We start from the raw sequence: 15,915 nt of genomic DNA on the forward strand, positions 1-15,915 counted from the left end.
TTGAAGTCTCTCTGTCTAATGGTTTCAGTTACCATCTGAAAGTGGTGACTCCCAAATTTATCTCAAACACAAATCTTTCTGAATTTGTAGCTTTATGCTCATCTACTTCATATTCCTACTTAGCAGTCTGCTATCCCGAAACCTGGTCCTTTTCTAGTGCGCTCTGGGTCTACGGCCATACCACCCTGAACGCGCCCGATCTCGTCTAGTGCGCTCTGGGTCAGGGAACGTGCAGTTTCGCATGCAGAAATCTGGGTGCCAAACCCTCATCCTCTTATCTAAGCCACTGGTCAATTCTTTCCATTACCACCACCACCACCCCAAGTCCAAGCCATCATTTATCTCTCATGTGGACCACTGAGTAACTTCTTAACGTCTTCTCGATGAATCTACTCTTGCTCCACTATAATTCATTTCTATACAGTAGCCAGACCATCATTTCAAAATGGAAATTGTCACTGTTACCACCTGGCTTAACATCATTTTTAACATCATCCAGGCCTCTATCAGGTCTCTGCTTCTTCTCCAGTCTTTGTACTGGAATACACTTTCCTGGCCCCCTCTGCTTTAGCCACACCGGCATTCCTTCAGTTCTTCAAATGCACTATATGCCTTTCTAAATCAGGACCTTTTCAGACTTGGTATATGCCTGGCACTGTTCTAAGTGTTTTCTGTGTATTAATTCATCTAACCCTCACAAAAACCGTATGAGGCAGGTACAATTATTTCTATTCTTTTTTCAAAGATTTTATTTATTGATTTGACAGAGAGACAGAGAGAGAGAGAGAAAAAGACAGCACAAGCAGGGGGAAATGGCAGAGGGAGAAGGAAAATCAGGGAGCCTGATGTGGAGCTGGATCCCAGGACCCTGGGGTCTGACCTGAGCCGAAGGCAGACGCTTAACAAACTAAGCCACCCAGGTGCCACAAATATTTCCATTTTATAGTTAGGGTAACTGAGGCACAGAGAACTTGGCCAGGGTACATAGCTAGTGAGTTATAAAGCCAGCATCCACATGTGGGCAGTCTGACTGCCGTGCAATGCTCTTAACCACTACACTTAGCCACAAATGCTTTTTCTTTTCTCTGGAAGCCTCTTCCTTCTTTTCTGCATAGATAAGTCCTAGTCAGTCCCTCAGATCTTAACTCCAACATTGCTACCTCAGGGAAGACTTCTCAGCTTCAATACATAACAGAAGACCCTGTTCTATAATGTCACACTACCCTAATAATAGCACACAATCTCATTTTAGAAAATGATATGTTGGTATGCTTATGTGTTTGGCATTTGCTTCTCCCACTTAAGCCTTAAGTTCCACAAAGGCAGAAACCACGTTTGCTTTGTTCAGCCACATGTCCCAGCACAGTACCTGGCACATAGTAGCATTCAATATAGATTTATTGTTGGAATGAATGAACAAATAAATGACTAGGAAGAAGAGTGTTCTTGGCAATAATAATACACATGAAAGAAAATGGAGGGACAGAACTGAGTATGGTATTTCATAATTGAGATGATACTGTTAACAGGTAAATTACTTGTATTTTCTACAGTGACCCCTAGGAGGGAGGGAGTTAGAGGAAGAGAAGGGAAGGGGAAGCTTTAGACTAACTAAATAGTAGCTCTTATCACCAAGGAGGAAGGCCAGAGATGGAGTAAGCACTACACAGTTGGGAAGCAGTGCACAGTGTGGGAAGAGTACTATACCCTGGAAGGCAAGAAAACTTGACCCCTCTCCCAAGCCTGGATCAGTCCAACTAACTACCTCCCTTTTCATCTCTTCTACCAGAGTCACTGAGCTGTTACACAACCATTTGTATACCACCACAGATGCATATGCCTTGCCTGTTACCTCTTCCATTTCCGTGATTTCAAGCCTCTGTGGCCTCTTCAATCCCTCTACCCTATTATCTGGTTGCTTGCTCTTAAAAGATGACCTTGCCTCCTATACTGAGAAGGTAAATGTTGTCAGGCTGAAAATCCCTCAATTCTCCCTTTTCTCTCTCTAAATTACCATCACTGTATTCTTCCTATCCTAACCTCTTTCCTTCCAGTCTTGGTGGCAGGTATCCTGTTGCTGGTCTAAAGCCAATCCCTCTTCATTTGTGCTCAGGATCTCAACTACTTAGAGATGATCCCTTAGCAACTAGTGCCTATTCTCAGTTTCACTCTCTTCCAGCTGCTTCTTTCATTTGTTCAAGTCTCTTGCCTATTTTTAAAAACAAACAGACCTATAACCTTTGGCCCTTGACTACCTACCTACTGTCTTCTTTCATCTTGCCTTCTCAAAAGAAGAGCCTACCAGCTTCTTCCACTTTCCTACCCAGCATTCACTGACTAGCCCACAACAATCTCCTCCTATCATTCCCCTGACCCTCTTCTCATTGAGGTCACCTTGTTGCTTAAACAACCAACCAACCAACCAACCAACCAAACACTTTCCAGTCCTTATCTTTACATTTTATAAATTTGTACTTTTGATGGTCCTCAAAACTTTCTTTGTCTCCCATGATATCACTGCTTTTCTTCCTACCTGTTGGCTCCTTCTCACTCTCTTTGTGTTTTCCCTCTTTTCCCCATTCCTTAAATACTGCTGTTTTCCCAGAGTTTTGTCTTTGGCCTTCTTTGGCCTCTTCTTGGCCATTCACCCATTCAGCAAATATTACTGAGTACCCTGAATGCACCATGTACTCTTTGATCTTGTCCACTCTATAATTTCAGATTCCATCTAAATGCTAATGACTCTCAAATCTGTTCAGACCTCTCTACGTTAAACCCAAATGGCCAGCTATGTTTGAACAACTGTACTCAGATGTCCCTCAAGCTCTTCAAATTCAAAATGCCCCAAACTGAATCTCATTGTTTCCATTTTCCCAGCTCACTTTGTTTTTCCTCCTGTATGCCCTGACTCAACGATTGGTACTACCGTTTAAACAGCTGTCCAAGCAAGAAACCCAAGAAAAGCCTTGATTCTCCCTTCCATATCAAATGTTACTAAGCAAGCTCTAATAATTTTTCTTTCTAATTTGCACCCTTCTCTCTATTTCTATGGCTACTGTCTTTAGTTCAGGCCATAGTTCTCACCTGGGTTATTATAATAGCCTACAGCAGATCTGTGGGGCATATGTTCCCAGACCCCAAGTGGATGCCTGAAATGGTGGCTAATACCGAACTCTATATGTACAGTGCTTTTTCCTATACTTATATACCTATGATAAAGTTTAATTTCAAAATGAAGCAAGTAAGAGATTAACAATAATAACTAATAATAAAATAGGCCAATTATAATGATATACTATAATAACAGTTATGTGACTGTGGTCCCCCACAAATGTCTTTTTTTTTTTTAATTTTTTTTTTTAAAGATTTTTTATTTATTTATTTGACAGACAGAGATCACAAGTAGGCAGAGAGGTGGGCAGAGAGAGAGAGGAGGAAGCAGGCTCCCTGCTGAGCAGAGAGCACGATGCGGGACTCGATCCCAGGACCCTGAGATCATGACCTGAGCCGAAGGCAGCGGCTTAACCCACTGAGCCACCCAGGTGCCCCCCCACAACAAATGTCTTATCGAGATACTGTCCTTACCCTTTTTGTGATATAAGATGATAAAATATCTATGTGTTGAGTGTCTAAGTGGGGTGAATGACACAGGCATTGTGATGTAGCATTAGGCTACTATTAACCTTCTGACAATCTATGAGAAGGGAGAACCATCTGCATACAGACCATGGTTAACCCACAGGTAACTGGAACTGTGGAAAGTGAAACCATGGATAAGGGGGTGGGTACTGGTATAATTTATTTTCTTACTTCTAGTCATACCCACTTCTAATCCACTTTTTTTGTGCTTGCTAGAGTGATCTCCCTAAAACACACATTTCACCAGGTCACCCACTTACTTAAAATCTTTCAGTGGCTCCCTACAGCTTTCGGGTTAAATTCCAAATCCTCTATGAGGTCATATAAGGACTTTCATGATCTGATTCTTGCCCACCTCTCTTGCCTCATCTCTCACTGCTCACTTCTTTGTCAGCGAAATCTCTAACGCTACCCTCAAACCTTACATATGACAATAAACATGTCAATAGGAATTACTTTAAGATTTTCCCAAAGTAACAGAATGCTTAGCTATCATCTCTAAACCTCTGGTAGAGAAGCTGAGAAACAAAAGATCCATCATTCCACTCACATACTTATAATTTTTTCCAAACAAATTTTAAGGCTCTTGTACCTGTTGCTTCAGATGATTAAGTTCAGCTGTTTGGGGATCAATATTAACAACAGGCTTATTCTTTATTTTTCTTGCTCTGTCAGCATAGCGAAGGGTATTTAATGTTTCTTCTAGATTGGAGTCAGCAGGACTCACACAGGCGATCATAAGAGTATGGCTATTACCTCCCAGAGAATCTGAAAAAGAACAACAGGAGGAAATAAAATCAAACAAGTAGGATGTAAGCAAAGCTGACCATCTGGGTTGGTGGCTTCAAACTCAGAGCTCTTAAATCCCAAGGAAAAAATACTTAAGAATCTGCAAATTTCCTATTTGTGTCGATAGAAAAATACTAAAATTTTTGATGTGTAAATGATTAGTTTAGAATCCTATTCCATGTGTTCCTCTTGGTAAGATTATGATTTCAGCACTTAATCAATTTAAAATAACTGGGACCTGACCAGAGTAAGTTAGGAGCCACTATTAGAATTAAACATTCTTAGGATGCCCCCTCTAGGTAGGTTTTAATTCTGCTTAACAAGCACTAATAAACAGTAATCAGATTCATTTTCAGGGAGAGAGGACTAAGCACAGTGGTCATTCTATAGATTTCTTGGCTCTCAAAGCTACAGATAAAGACATAGACATCTTTCCATTATTATAGACACCTGCTTGCCAACAGGTCTATTTCAAAGCTCTTCATCAGTTAGACAGCTCTGTATGTGATAGTCCAAAAATCTGTTTACCTGTCCTGTCTTCACCTTCTCAGCACTATTATTCTGTCACTCTCTTATTTTGAGAAACTTTGGGCTTACCTTGAAGCAGTCGAGTCAACTTGGAATCTCTGTAGGGCACAAAGCCACCCTTTTTGTCATCTCCAAGAGCACTGATTACATTTCCCAAGCACAGGAGGCCTCGGTTAATATTAATACCTAATAGCAGGAAAGGAAATTTGCATTGCTTGGTAAAGTATCAAACATATACTTGCATAAAATATATACCTGCTTAAAATGAAAACCCTACAGAAATCTTACATCATCAATCTTAAGGAAACTTCTTGATCCTATTCACTTTTCTGAGGACAAAGGTCTAACTGTTGGATATGCACACTGAATTTGCTGGCACTTCTTGCCCTTTCCCATGGAAACAAAGTAGACACCCAGATAACTATCACCATGACAACAGCATTTGTATATTTACTTTTTACATCCATTATCACATTTAATCCTTAAATTAACATGGAGAAATTAGATGAACAGCTATTTTTTATTGTCATCTCGCTAAACTATTTTTACTATCATTCTCACCTTAGAGATAAAGAAACCAGCACAGAAGTTCACTGACTTGTCTAAGGTCAAACAGCTGGTGAGTTGTAGGCCTGACATTCCATTTCAGGATCTCACTTAAGTCCTATGCTCTTTCTATGACACCACACAGGAATACAGTTCTCTTGTTGCTTTTAAAAAGGGCAAAGATTCTTTTCCATTTTTCTTTAATTTCAAGGTTTGCTTTTAAAAATCCTGTAATAATCTCTGAGGTCCTTCTAAAGCCCCTGATTTTCTCATGATTACATTTGTTGTGTAAAGGCTACATAGTATAGCGGTTAAGTGCATGGGCTTTTGACATCACATAGAGCTAGGTTCTAATCCTGGCTCTACCACTGACTACCTATATGATTTGGGTGAAGTTCTGCTCTAAAATGAGGCAAATCTATCTACCTCATTGGGTTGTAGTGGGGAATGAAATAAGATACTTGTACAGAGTTAAATACTAAAGAAATGGGATCATTTTTGTTAAGGCTACTCTTTTACTTGGTCATACTTTAGACTCCCCTATAACCAGAAACAATCAGATCTACAAGATCCTGAGCTCCAGAATTCCTGACTGCATCCTACAATCCTTTCATTTCTTTCATGAATCCTGTTCTTCACCCTTATTGAGAGCACCAATTTAATGACACCTTTTTTTAACAAAAAGATTTTATTTGACAGAGAGAGAGTGAGCACACAGGCACAAGCAAGGGGAAAGGTAGGCAGAGGGACAGGGATAAGCAGGTCCCCCCACTGAGCAGGGAGCCTGACGCAGGGCTCAATCCCAGGACCTTGGGATCGTGACCTGAGTTGAAGGCAGATACCCAATGGGCTGAGTCACCCAGGCATCCCGGACATTTTTTTTTTTGGACACTTTAAAAAAAAGATTTTATTTGAGAGAGAGAGAGAGCGAGCATGTGTGCACGCATGCAAGTGCCAGTTGGGGGAGGGGTAAAAGGAGAGGGAGAAGGAGAGAAATCTCAAGCACACTGCCCTCTGAGTGCAGAGCCTAATGTACCGCTTGATCTCATGACCCTGAGATCATGACCTGAGCTGAAATGAAGAGTTGGACACTTAACTGACTTAGCCACCCAGGAGCCCCTATTGACACTTTATTTTTTTTTAAGATTTATTTATTTGAGAGAGAGAGAGAGAGTACATGAGAGAGAGCACAAGTGGGGGGAGAAGCAAAGGGAGAGGGAGAAGCAGACCCCTCACTGAGCAGGGAGCCTGAGGTGGGACTTGATCCCAGGATCCGAGGATCATGACCTGAGTCGAAGGTAGATGCTTAACCAACTGAGCTACCCAGGTGCACCCTGCCTCTTCTTTTCTCTTTCTTTCTTTCTAGATTTTATTTATTTATTTGACAGAGAGAGAGACCACAAGTAGGCAGAGAGGCAGCAGAGAGACAGGGGGAACTAGGCTCCCTGCTGAGCAGACAGACAATTTGGGGCTCAATCCCAGGACCCTGAGATCATGACCTGAGCCAAAGGCAGAGGCTTAACCCACTGAGACACCCAGGTGCCCCACCCTGCCACTTTATAATACTCCCAGTAGATCATTCTCTCCTGGGCCTTAAACTGGACCCTGTGATTGATCATTTCAATGTCAGGCTTTCCCAAATACTCACTAGACCATGCCTTCTGCCTTCCCATCATGTTAATTCCCAGTCACAAGTTAAACTGACTGTGTGTGTCTGTGTATACGTACAAGCTTCTGCAGGCGGCAATGCTGTAGAAAATCACATAACCAAATGGACTTGATCCACTCATTATAAAACACTGCTATCTGACTTTAGCTGAACCTTTGGTCAATTGACAATCTTTTCTTCCTCATCCCTACTTTACCATGGCAGCTATTCTAACGATTCATCATTTTCAAAACTGTACATCTCCCTTCACTCTTAGTGGATGACTTCAACAAATACACTGCGGAGATCAAAGTTATCTACAAGGGAAGGTTTTCCCTCTCCTCATCTCATAGTCTTTTCTTTGCTGTTACTGATTCCTTCATCCCTCTCCTTGTTTCAGAGGAATAAATAACTGCCTTGATTTCCCCTTCAGCTCTGCTGGTTTGTCTCTGTTCCCTCCATTTTCTCTGGAACCCTGGACCCTTAGATCTTCTCCCTCTCTCTCAGACCTTCAACTTTTTTCCCTTCACGAATTCCTTCTTTTCAGTCTATATACGTGCTTAAATCACTCCAATCTCAAACAAAAACAGTCCCCTCAAGCAAACTTTCCTTTCTTTTCCCTTAATTGCTAACTGCAAGGGATACCATTTTTTCAGGGCCATTTAGCCTATCCAGGATGTGAAGGAAAGTCTAGCAAGATTTACCAAAGCTGCTTGCCAAAACCTGTACTAATTCTTGTATTAGTTCACTCCTTTCTTTTCTATCCCCTTTGAGGCAAACAGAACACTGTGCCATCTTATTGGCTTATATCCCATCTGGGATGTAAAGGAGAGATGGGGAGGTTTTTCAAACCTGCTGAGCAAAACTTCCATCAATAGTTTCCTCCAAGAACAACAATTAAAAAAAAATCTAGATGAACCCTGAGGAGACTCTATGGCAACTAGGATCTAACCAAGAATCATATGCTTTGGTATAAAGAGGCTTGTTGTTTTCTTCTTCAAATGAGAATTGGAGTTTTGGAGTAGAAAGGAGAAAGGGAAATGAATCTCTAGAAAGAAACCATCACAAAACAGGATTTGATTTCCTGTTAAGAGATTTTAAAATGACAAATACTTGACATGGATGGAGTATACTTCATAAAGACTGGGAAGCACACATTTGCAGAGATTTAAATTTCTGATTGAGGATGGTTATGGAGAAAAACGGCCAGATAGCATTATAAAATCAGAAGTTTTTCTCTCTGAGACTGAGAACAGATCAAACAAGGAGAGGATCAAGAACACTACTCAACATTTTTTGGTATTTATTTACTATGGCAACAAATCAGGAAAAGAGATTTTAACTTAAAAGGGAACTATGACTTGTATCGTGGAGGCATGTTACAACAGGTTTCAGTGCTAGAATAGAAGTAACAAGAGAGGAGAACCAGGTAGGAGAGAAATGAAGTAGCTCCATATGAAGCAGCTCTCGAATGGGGATTAATTTTGCTTTTGAAGGAACATTTGGCAATATCTAGAGACATTTCGGTTGTCACAATTTGTGGGTGGCAGTGAGTGCTACTGGCATCTAGTGGGTAGAGGACAAGGATGGCACTAAACATCCTCCAAGGCACTGGACAGCCTCTCAAATGATCTGATCTAAAATCTTGCCACAGCTGAGAAACTCTGCTCTATAGGTGAGGAAAGTATTTGCGAGCTTAAGGCAGGTAGCTGAGTAAGACAGGGTGGAAAACAGAAAGAGTATTATAGTATTGATACAGTCCACCTAGTTAGAAAGGGAAAGATTTGTTATTGCAATGGCTCACAAAACTAAGGAGTAAATCCTGAGAAGGGAGTGAGTTACAGGGAATCTGATTAGGAGACAGAACCTTAGTTCAAACTCTGCCTCTGCCACCTACCAATATGTGTGATCTTGGACAAGCCACTGAAACTTTCCTTTATTCGTGTAATAGGTGTACATCATACCTTACCTCATAGGACTATGATAAAAAATTAAATGTGATCTACAAAGTCCTACCTACACATAAGTTTTTATGAATAGGGTAGACAAATTGGATGATTTGGATATCTATTCAGCTATGTGAGGCTGAAAGCAGAGCATCTGATCAATTCCTAATCTACTCTGATGACAATTTCCTCACTCAGAAGATACTGTGAGTGAATAAGGAAATGGCTGTTTTGGGCTTCAAGCTGACACACATGGAAGAACTGATTATGTAAGTAAAATGATGGGAATCTGTTGGTTGGGGACCAAGGGGTATGGTTATACATCAGTATGCTAGCTGTTAAGAAAACAGATCTCCAAAATTCAGGAAAAAAGAGAGCTAACTTTCTAGGAACAGGACGTCTAAAAGGGAAAAAAGGACAGAAGGCTTTCCAAACACAAAACTGTAATTATCTAGTCACATTTATTCCAATAAAAAAATCGACATAGCTTCATAGAAATCAACATGGCAAAGAAACTCATATACAAAAAGAACACAGAATATTATAGGAAGTTCTTTTCAGACACAGGAAAACTGACCACCAGCACTTCTCTCTTCTCCCTCTCCTAAAACACCAGTAAACGGAATTTTAAAAGTACTCACCCACCAGATCACAGAACATAGGAGAGAAATATCAGTACACAGGAGGTTTCAACGTATTTTTAGAGTATAGGTAGAGAAGTAGTAACTAACTTAGCAAGATAGAAGAAGCCTCAATCTAAAGAGTCTGCAGGGGGACGATAATGGTGACAGTGATAATAACAGCTAAGTTTATATAGTGTTGACATAAGCCAGACACTATTCTAGGTACTTTATACATACGAACTCAACCTCACAACAGTCCTATAAAGTATGATTGTCACTATATTGACATATATGAGAGTCGAGGCACAAAGAAGTTAGGGAAGTTGCCCAAGGTCACACAGCTAATAAGCGGCAGGGTCAGGATTCAAATACACAGTCTGGCTCCAAAGCCCATGGTCCTAATCTCTATGGAAATGAGCTGATTTGGTCACTTAGCGGCAGCACCAGGTACATCAGAAAGAGGACAGACCTGAGGCTGAAAAGAGGGGATGGGTAGAAAATGTGTATAAGGAACTCTGGAACTTTCTCTAGTCTCTGCCCCAGAGCCATGCAACTACTGTGCTTTGCATTCTCAATCATTTCCAGTCTACTTAATGGGACTGTTTTTCTAATACCCAGCCATTAAATGTAGATCTTCTCTTGAAACTGTCTTGAGGTCTTTTCTCCCTATACAAACTCTCTTTAGGTTAATTTATATAGCCTAGAGTTCCAATAAAAACTATAACGAATGAGTTGCAAATCTGCATCTCCAAACAAGACCTCTCTCCTGTGGCCCAAAGCTATATTTTGGCCGGATACCAAATAACGTTCAAGAAATACAAAACAAAACAGAATTCATCTTTCAGCGCCAAAACTTTTCACTTCCAGCACTGTCCTTTTTCATTTTTCTCGCCGTCTAACCAGTCATGCAACAAATGGCAAACCTGGGACTCTTCCTCATCTCACCCCACACACCTGAGTCCTTTTCATCAAATGCTTAGTGAATAGGTACAATGTTCTAGGCACTGTTCTAGTTATTAGAGATACAAAGATGACTAAGTCACAATCCCCGCTCTCAAGAAGTTCATAATCTAAAGGGGGAGATGGACACAAACAAAAACAACTGCAAACAGGTAGCATTAAAGGAAGAGACATGTATAGTGAAAATGGGTTCTCCTAAGAGGGAGCGGTAAACGTTACCCAGGAAGGTGAACGAAGGCTTTGGAAAAGATTTAAAAATTTGAGCTGAAATGTGAAGGATGACTAGAACAGTGCCAGTGGAAGAGAGTAGGATAGGAAAGAAGAACGTGAGGGCATTCCAGCAGAGGAAGTAGCTTATGTCAAAGCACATATTTGTGAGGAACTACAGGTGGTTCATTACCAATACAATGCACGGTAATGAGATGGAGAGTGCCAAAAAGTCAGAGGACAGCTAGGGAGAGATCACAAGTGCACGACAGATAAGTCAGTCTCAGGTATTTATCCCGTAGGTCAGTGGTTTTCAAATGGTGTTCCTTAGAACCTTAGGGATTCTGTAGGGAACCGCAGAGATGCTTCCGAGTTTCAACAACTGTAATTTGGGTTTTGTTTTTTAAGCTTTTTAATTGAGGTAAAATATGCATAATATGAAAGTTAACCATTTTAACCATTTTTAAGTGTACATACGGTTTGGTGGCACTCAGTACATTCACACCGTTGTGTAACCATTACCACTATTTACAAATATTTTAACTATTTTAAAAACTGTCCTAACAGCTCACTCCAATGTGCTATATTTTAAATCTCAAGATACTGGAGTCTACCGACGTATCATCTTGTGTGGTGAGGTTAGTGAAGTTTTCTGCAGTCTGTGAAAGCACCTGTATCATTTGTGCATACATTTGACTTTTTTTGCAAATGTGTATTTTCAGGTTGTGGCTTTGCACAGACTCTTTTCCTGGCCACATGCTTGCACATGGAAAATTGTGCAAGTTATCATACCACTGTACACGAGTTTGTCCTGAGACACCAGACAGAGGCAACTCCTCCATTCACACACTCCTCACTGCATCATAGTCAGTTACGTGGTACCAAATGGCTGTTTGCAATCTACACGTCCACTGGTGGATGAATGAGTGCACAGAATTTGTTGTACACACACAATGGAATATTATCGAGCCACGAAAAAGAAGGAAATCCTGCCTTTTGCGACATGGATGAACTTTGAGAACATTATGCTAAGTGAAATAAGTCAGATGGAGAAAGACAAATGCTGTAGGTCCTCACTTATAAATAGAATCTTAAAAAGCTGAACACGTAGAAAGAGAGTAGAATGGTGGCTGCCAGCAACTGAGGGGTGGGAGAAATGCGGAGTTGTTGGTTAAAGACTATAAACTTCCAGCTATTAGAGGAATCAGTTCTGGGGCTCTCATGTAAAGCATGATGACTGTAATTAACAGTACTATATTCTATACTTGAGTTGTTAAGAGAGTAAATCTTTTTAAAAAATATTTTATTTAATTATTTGACAGAGATCACAAGTAGGCAGAGACACAGGCAGAGAGAGAGAGAGGAGGAAGCAGGCTCCCCACTGAGCAGAGAGCCCGATGTGGGTCTCAATCCCAGGACCCCGGGATCATGACCTGAGCCGAAGGCAGAGGCTTTAACCCACTGAGCCATCCAGGTGCCCCAAGAGAGTATATCTTAATTGTTGTCAACACACACACACACGGTAATTACATGAAAGAATAGAGGTATTAACTAAACTTATTGTGGTAATTATTTCACAATATATACATGTATCAAATCATCACATTATATACTTTAAACTTACATATGTTATAGGTCAATAATACCTTAATAAAGCTGGAAGATAAGATTAAATGAGATAATCTTATGAGATTATCTCATTTAATCTTATTATTATTATTTATATTATAATATTAGCAATATAATATTATATATTATTATATTATATTACATTATATAATAACATATATTATATTATAATTATAAATAAATAATATATTGTATAACAATGTATAATAATATTAATATTATTATTTTATAATTTTATTTATTATTATCTCATTTATTATTATTAAATGAGAACTTAGTCAATGGCACTCAAAAAAAGTTTCAGTGCTTCTTGTAAACTTTGCAGGTATCCTGTTAGGCATTTATAGTTATTACATAACATAAACTAGGAAAGATATTGCTAGTGACACAACTTTGGACTTAAATGTCTTATCATTTGAAACTCCTGGATCAGTTTAATAATTGAAGATAATCCTGAGGTTGTAAAATGGGTTGTTAAAAGTGTTTCTAATTCACAACTATGTATCAATACAAATCAGGATGTTCTTGATAATGTGTCACCAAAACAAGCTATAGGAAAAATTAGAGCAAAACCTTAATTAAGATTCTGTCATCCAGAATCCCCATCATGTCATACACTAAGAATTAAGAATGTTCACTAGAGCTTAGTCTGTAATAGCAAAAGTCTGGAGCCAAGCTAAATGTTCATCAGTAGGGGAATGGTATAATAAATACAATGGTATATCTATACAATATATAGACATGAAAAAGAATGTGGTAGAGATGTATAAGTTAACATGGAACAAACTCCAACATATATCATTCAGTGAAAAAAATAAAGGGTAGACTAGAATAGACAACCTTGTATGCCTCCATCTGTACAGAAAGAGAAAATATCTAGAAATGTGGATTGGGGGTACCTGGGTAGCTCAGTCAGTTAAGTGTTTGCCTGTGGCTCAGGTCATGATTTTGGGATCCTGGGATTGAGTCCCCCACATCCAGCTCCCTGCTCAGCAGAGAGGCTGCTTCTCTCTCTCCTTCAGCCTGCCTCTCTGCCTACTTGTGCTCTTTCCCAATCTCTCTGTCAAATAAATAAATAAATAAAATCTTAAAAAAAAAAAAAAGAAATGTGGATTAGGGATTTGGGATGAGAGAAAAAATTACTTTTCATTATACTGCATTTATAAAAAAGCTTTTCTTTCAAAATAATTATTCAGATTCACAGGAAGTTGCAAAGAAATGTATAGGAAGGTCTTGTGTCCCATTAATCCAGCCTCTCCAATGGTAACGTACTGCATAGCTATAGTTAACATTGGAAAGTTAGTGGCACAATCCCGAGCTTATTCAGATTTCAGCAGTTTTTGCGTGTACTCTACGTGTGTGTGCGTGCGTGTGTACATGTGTGGTTCTGTGCAATTTTATCACACGTGTAACTTCATATAGCCATCACCAAAAATCAAGATACAGAATAGTCCTATCACCACATGGCTCTCTTATGCTACCCTCCATAGGCACACCTCCTCTTTTACCCCCCAATTCCCAATCCCTACCAACCATTAATCTGTTCTCCCCTATAATTTGGCTATTTCAAGAATTTTTTTTTTAAAGATTTTATTTATTTGAGATAGAGAGAGCAAGAGTGAATGAGCGAGAGAGAGCACGAGTTGGGGTGAGCAGCAGAGGGACAGGCAGAAGCAGGCTCCCTGCTCACAGGGAGCCAACACAGGGCTTGGTCCCAGAAACCTTGGGATCGCAACCTGAGCCAAAGGCAGATGCCTAACTGACGAGCCACCCAGGTGTTGCCGTTTCAAGAATGTTTAAATGGCATACATATGTTTGAGACTGGCCCCCTTTTCTTTCTGACTCAGCCTAATAATAATCCATCCAAGTTGTCTGCATCAATTTCTTTCTACTGCTGAGGAGAATTACATAGCATGGATGCACCGTATTTTCTTTAACCATTTGCCTGGTAATGGACATTTTGATCATTTCATTTTTGGTCATTACAAATAGAGCAGCTATGAACATTCATGTACAGATTTTTGTGTGAATTATATACTTCCTCCGGGATAAATGTCCAATAGTGCAATTGCTATATTGTTTGATAAGAACATATTTAGTTTTAGAAGAAACTGTTTTCTAGAGTGACTGTACCTTTCTTACATTCCCGCCAGCAATTTTGAGAGATCTAATTTCTCCACATTCTTTTGGTATTGTCACAATATCAGCATTTGGTATTGTTACTATTTTTTCTTTTAGCTATTAGGAGAGGTATGCAGCGATATCTCATTGTGGATTTCATTTGTATTTCTTAATGACTAAGGATACCAAACATCTTTTCATGTGGTTATTTGCCATCTGCATGTCCTCTCTGATGAAATATCTGTTTGTGCCTTTTGCCCACTTTGTAGTTGGACTGTTTTTTACTATTGATTTCTCAGAGTTCTTCATATATTCTAGATACAAGTCCTTTGTTATACTGCATTTTTTAACATGGAAAATTTTATGATATACAAGCTATTGTAAAGAAAGAAATTGTGATCACAAACTAGCTATAATATTCTTATTGTTTGAAGATGGACTTATACAAAGTTATAAATCTGAACTTACAAAATAAATTTACGTGAATATAAAACCTGTTCTCTGATTTATTTCAACCGTTAGAATTTGTTGTAACATTTCATTTAAAAAAGAGGTCTTTTGCTTTAAAGGGAAAGCAGACAAAAACATCTGCTGTAAATGGTGGAAACAAATGAAAGTTTTTTGGGGGGAGGGAGAAGAGGGGAAGAGGAAGAGAGAAAATGTTAAGCAGGGTCCATGCCCAGGGTGGAGCCCAACCTAGGGCTCCATCTCATAACCCCAAGATCATGGCCTGAGCTGAAATCAAGAGCTGGATGCTTAACCAACTGAGCCATCCAGGCCACCCCACAATTGAAAGGTTTTAAAGAGAGGGTATACGTGATGGAATTTGGATTTTATAAATACCACTTTGGTCGTCAGTTGGAAGGTAGATTTGGGAGTCACAAACTGGTGTTTAAGAAACCATTTAGCAGGGGCGCCTGGGTGGCTCAGTGGGTTCGGCCTCTGCCTTCGGCTCAGGTCATGGTCTCGGGGTCCTGGGATTGAGCCCCGCATCGAACCCCACATCAGGCTCTCTGCTCGGCCAGGAGCCTGCTTCCCTTCCTCTCTCTCTCTCTCCGCCTGCCTCTCTGCCTGCTTGTGATCTCTGTCAGGTAAATGAATGAAATTTAAAAAAAAAAAAAAAGAAAAGAAAAGAAACCATTTAGCAGGTTATTTTAATAGTTGAAGTGAGAGATCTCTAAGGATTGGAACAAGGGAAAAGAAATAAGGGGGAAAGGAGTCAAAGGTATTTAATACCTAAAAATGACACGACCAAGCAATCTTTCCAAAGTGGGAGATG

General features: G+C 39.8%; 1 protein-coding gene across 4 annotated transcripts in view; it reads right to left on the bottom strand.

Annotated features, from left to right (window-relative positions):
• Positions 1-15,915, bottom strand: part of KIF4A (kinesin family member 4A) — a 121,001-nt gene that overhangs the window by 71,777 nt on the left and 33,309 nt on the right. For all 4 annotated transcript variants that reach the window (XM_045072763.1, XM_045072760.1, XM_045072761.1 and 1 more), the window contains 2 exons: positions 5,026-5,142; positions 4,232-4,407 (listed from right to left, as the gene is read on the bottom strand). In XM_045072763.1, coding sequence (XP_044928698.1) covers positions 4,232-4,407; positions 5,026-5,142 — 293 coding nt within the window. The remainder of the gene's footprint in view (positions 1-4,231; positions 4,408-5,025; positions 5,143-15,915) is intronic.

Source organism: Mustela putorius, unplaced genomic scaffold, assembly GCF_011764305.1.
Source record: "Mustela putorius furo isolate JIRA1106 unplaced genomic scaffold, ASM1176430v1.1 tig00004053_pilon_pilon_pilon, whole genome shotgun sequence".
In the NCBI taxonomy this organism is placed as follows: domain Eukaryota; kingdom Metazoa; phylum Chordata; class Mammalia; order Carnivora; family Mustelidae; genus Mustela; species Mustela putorius.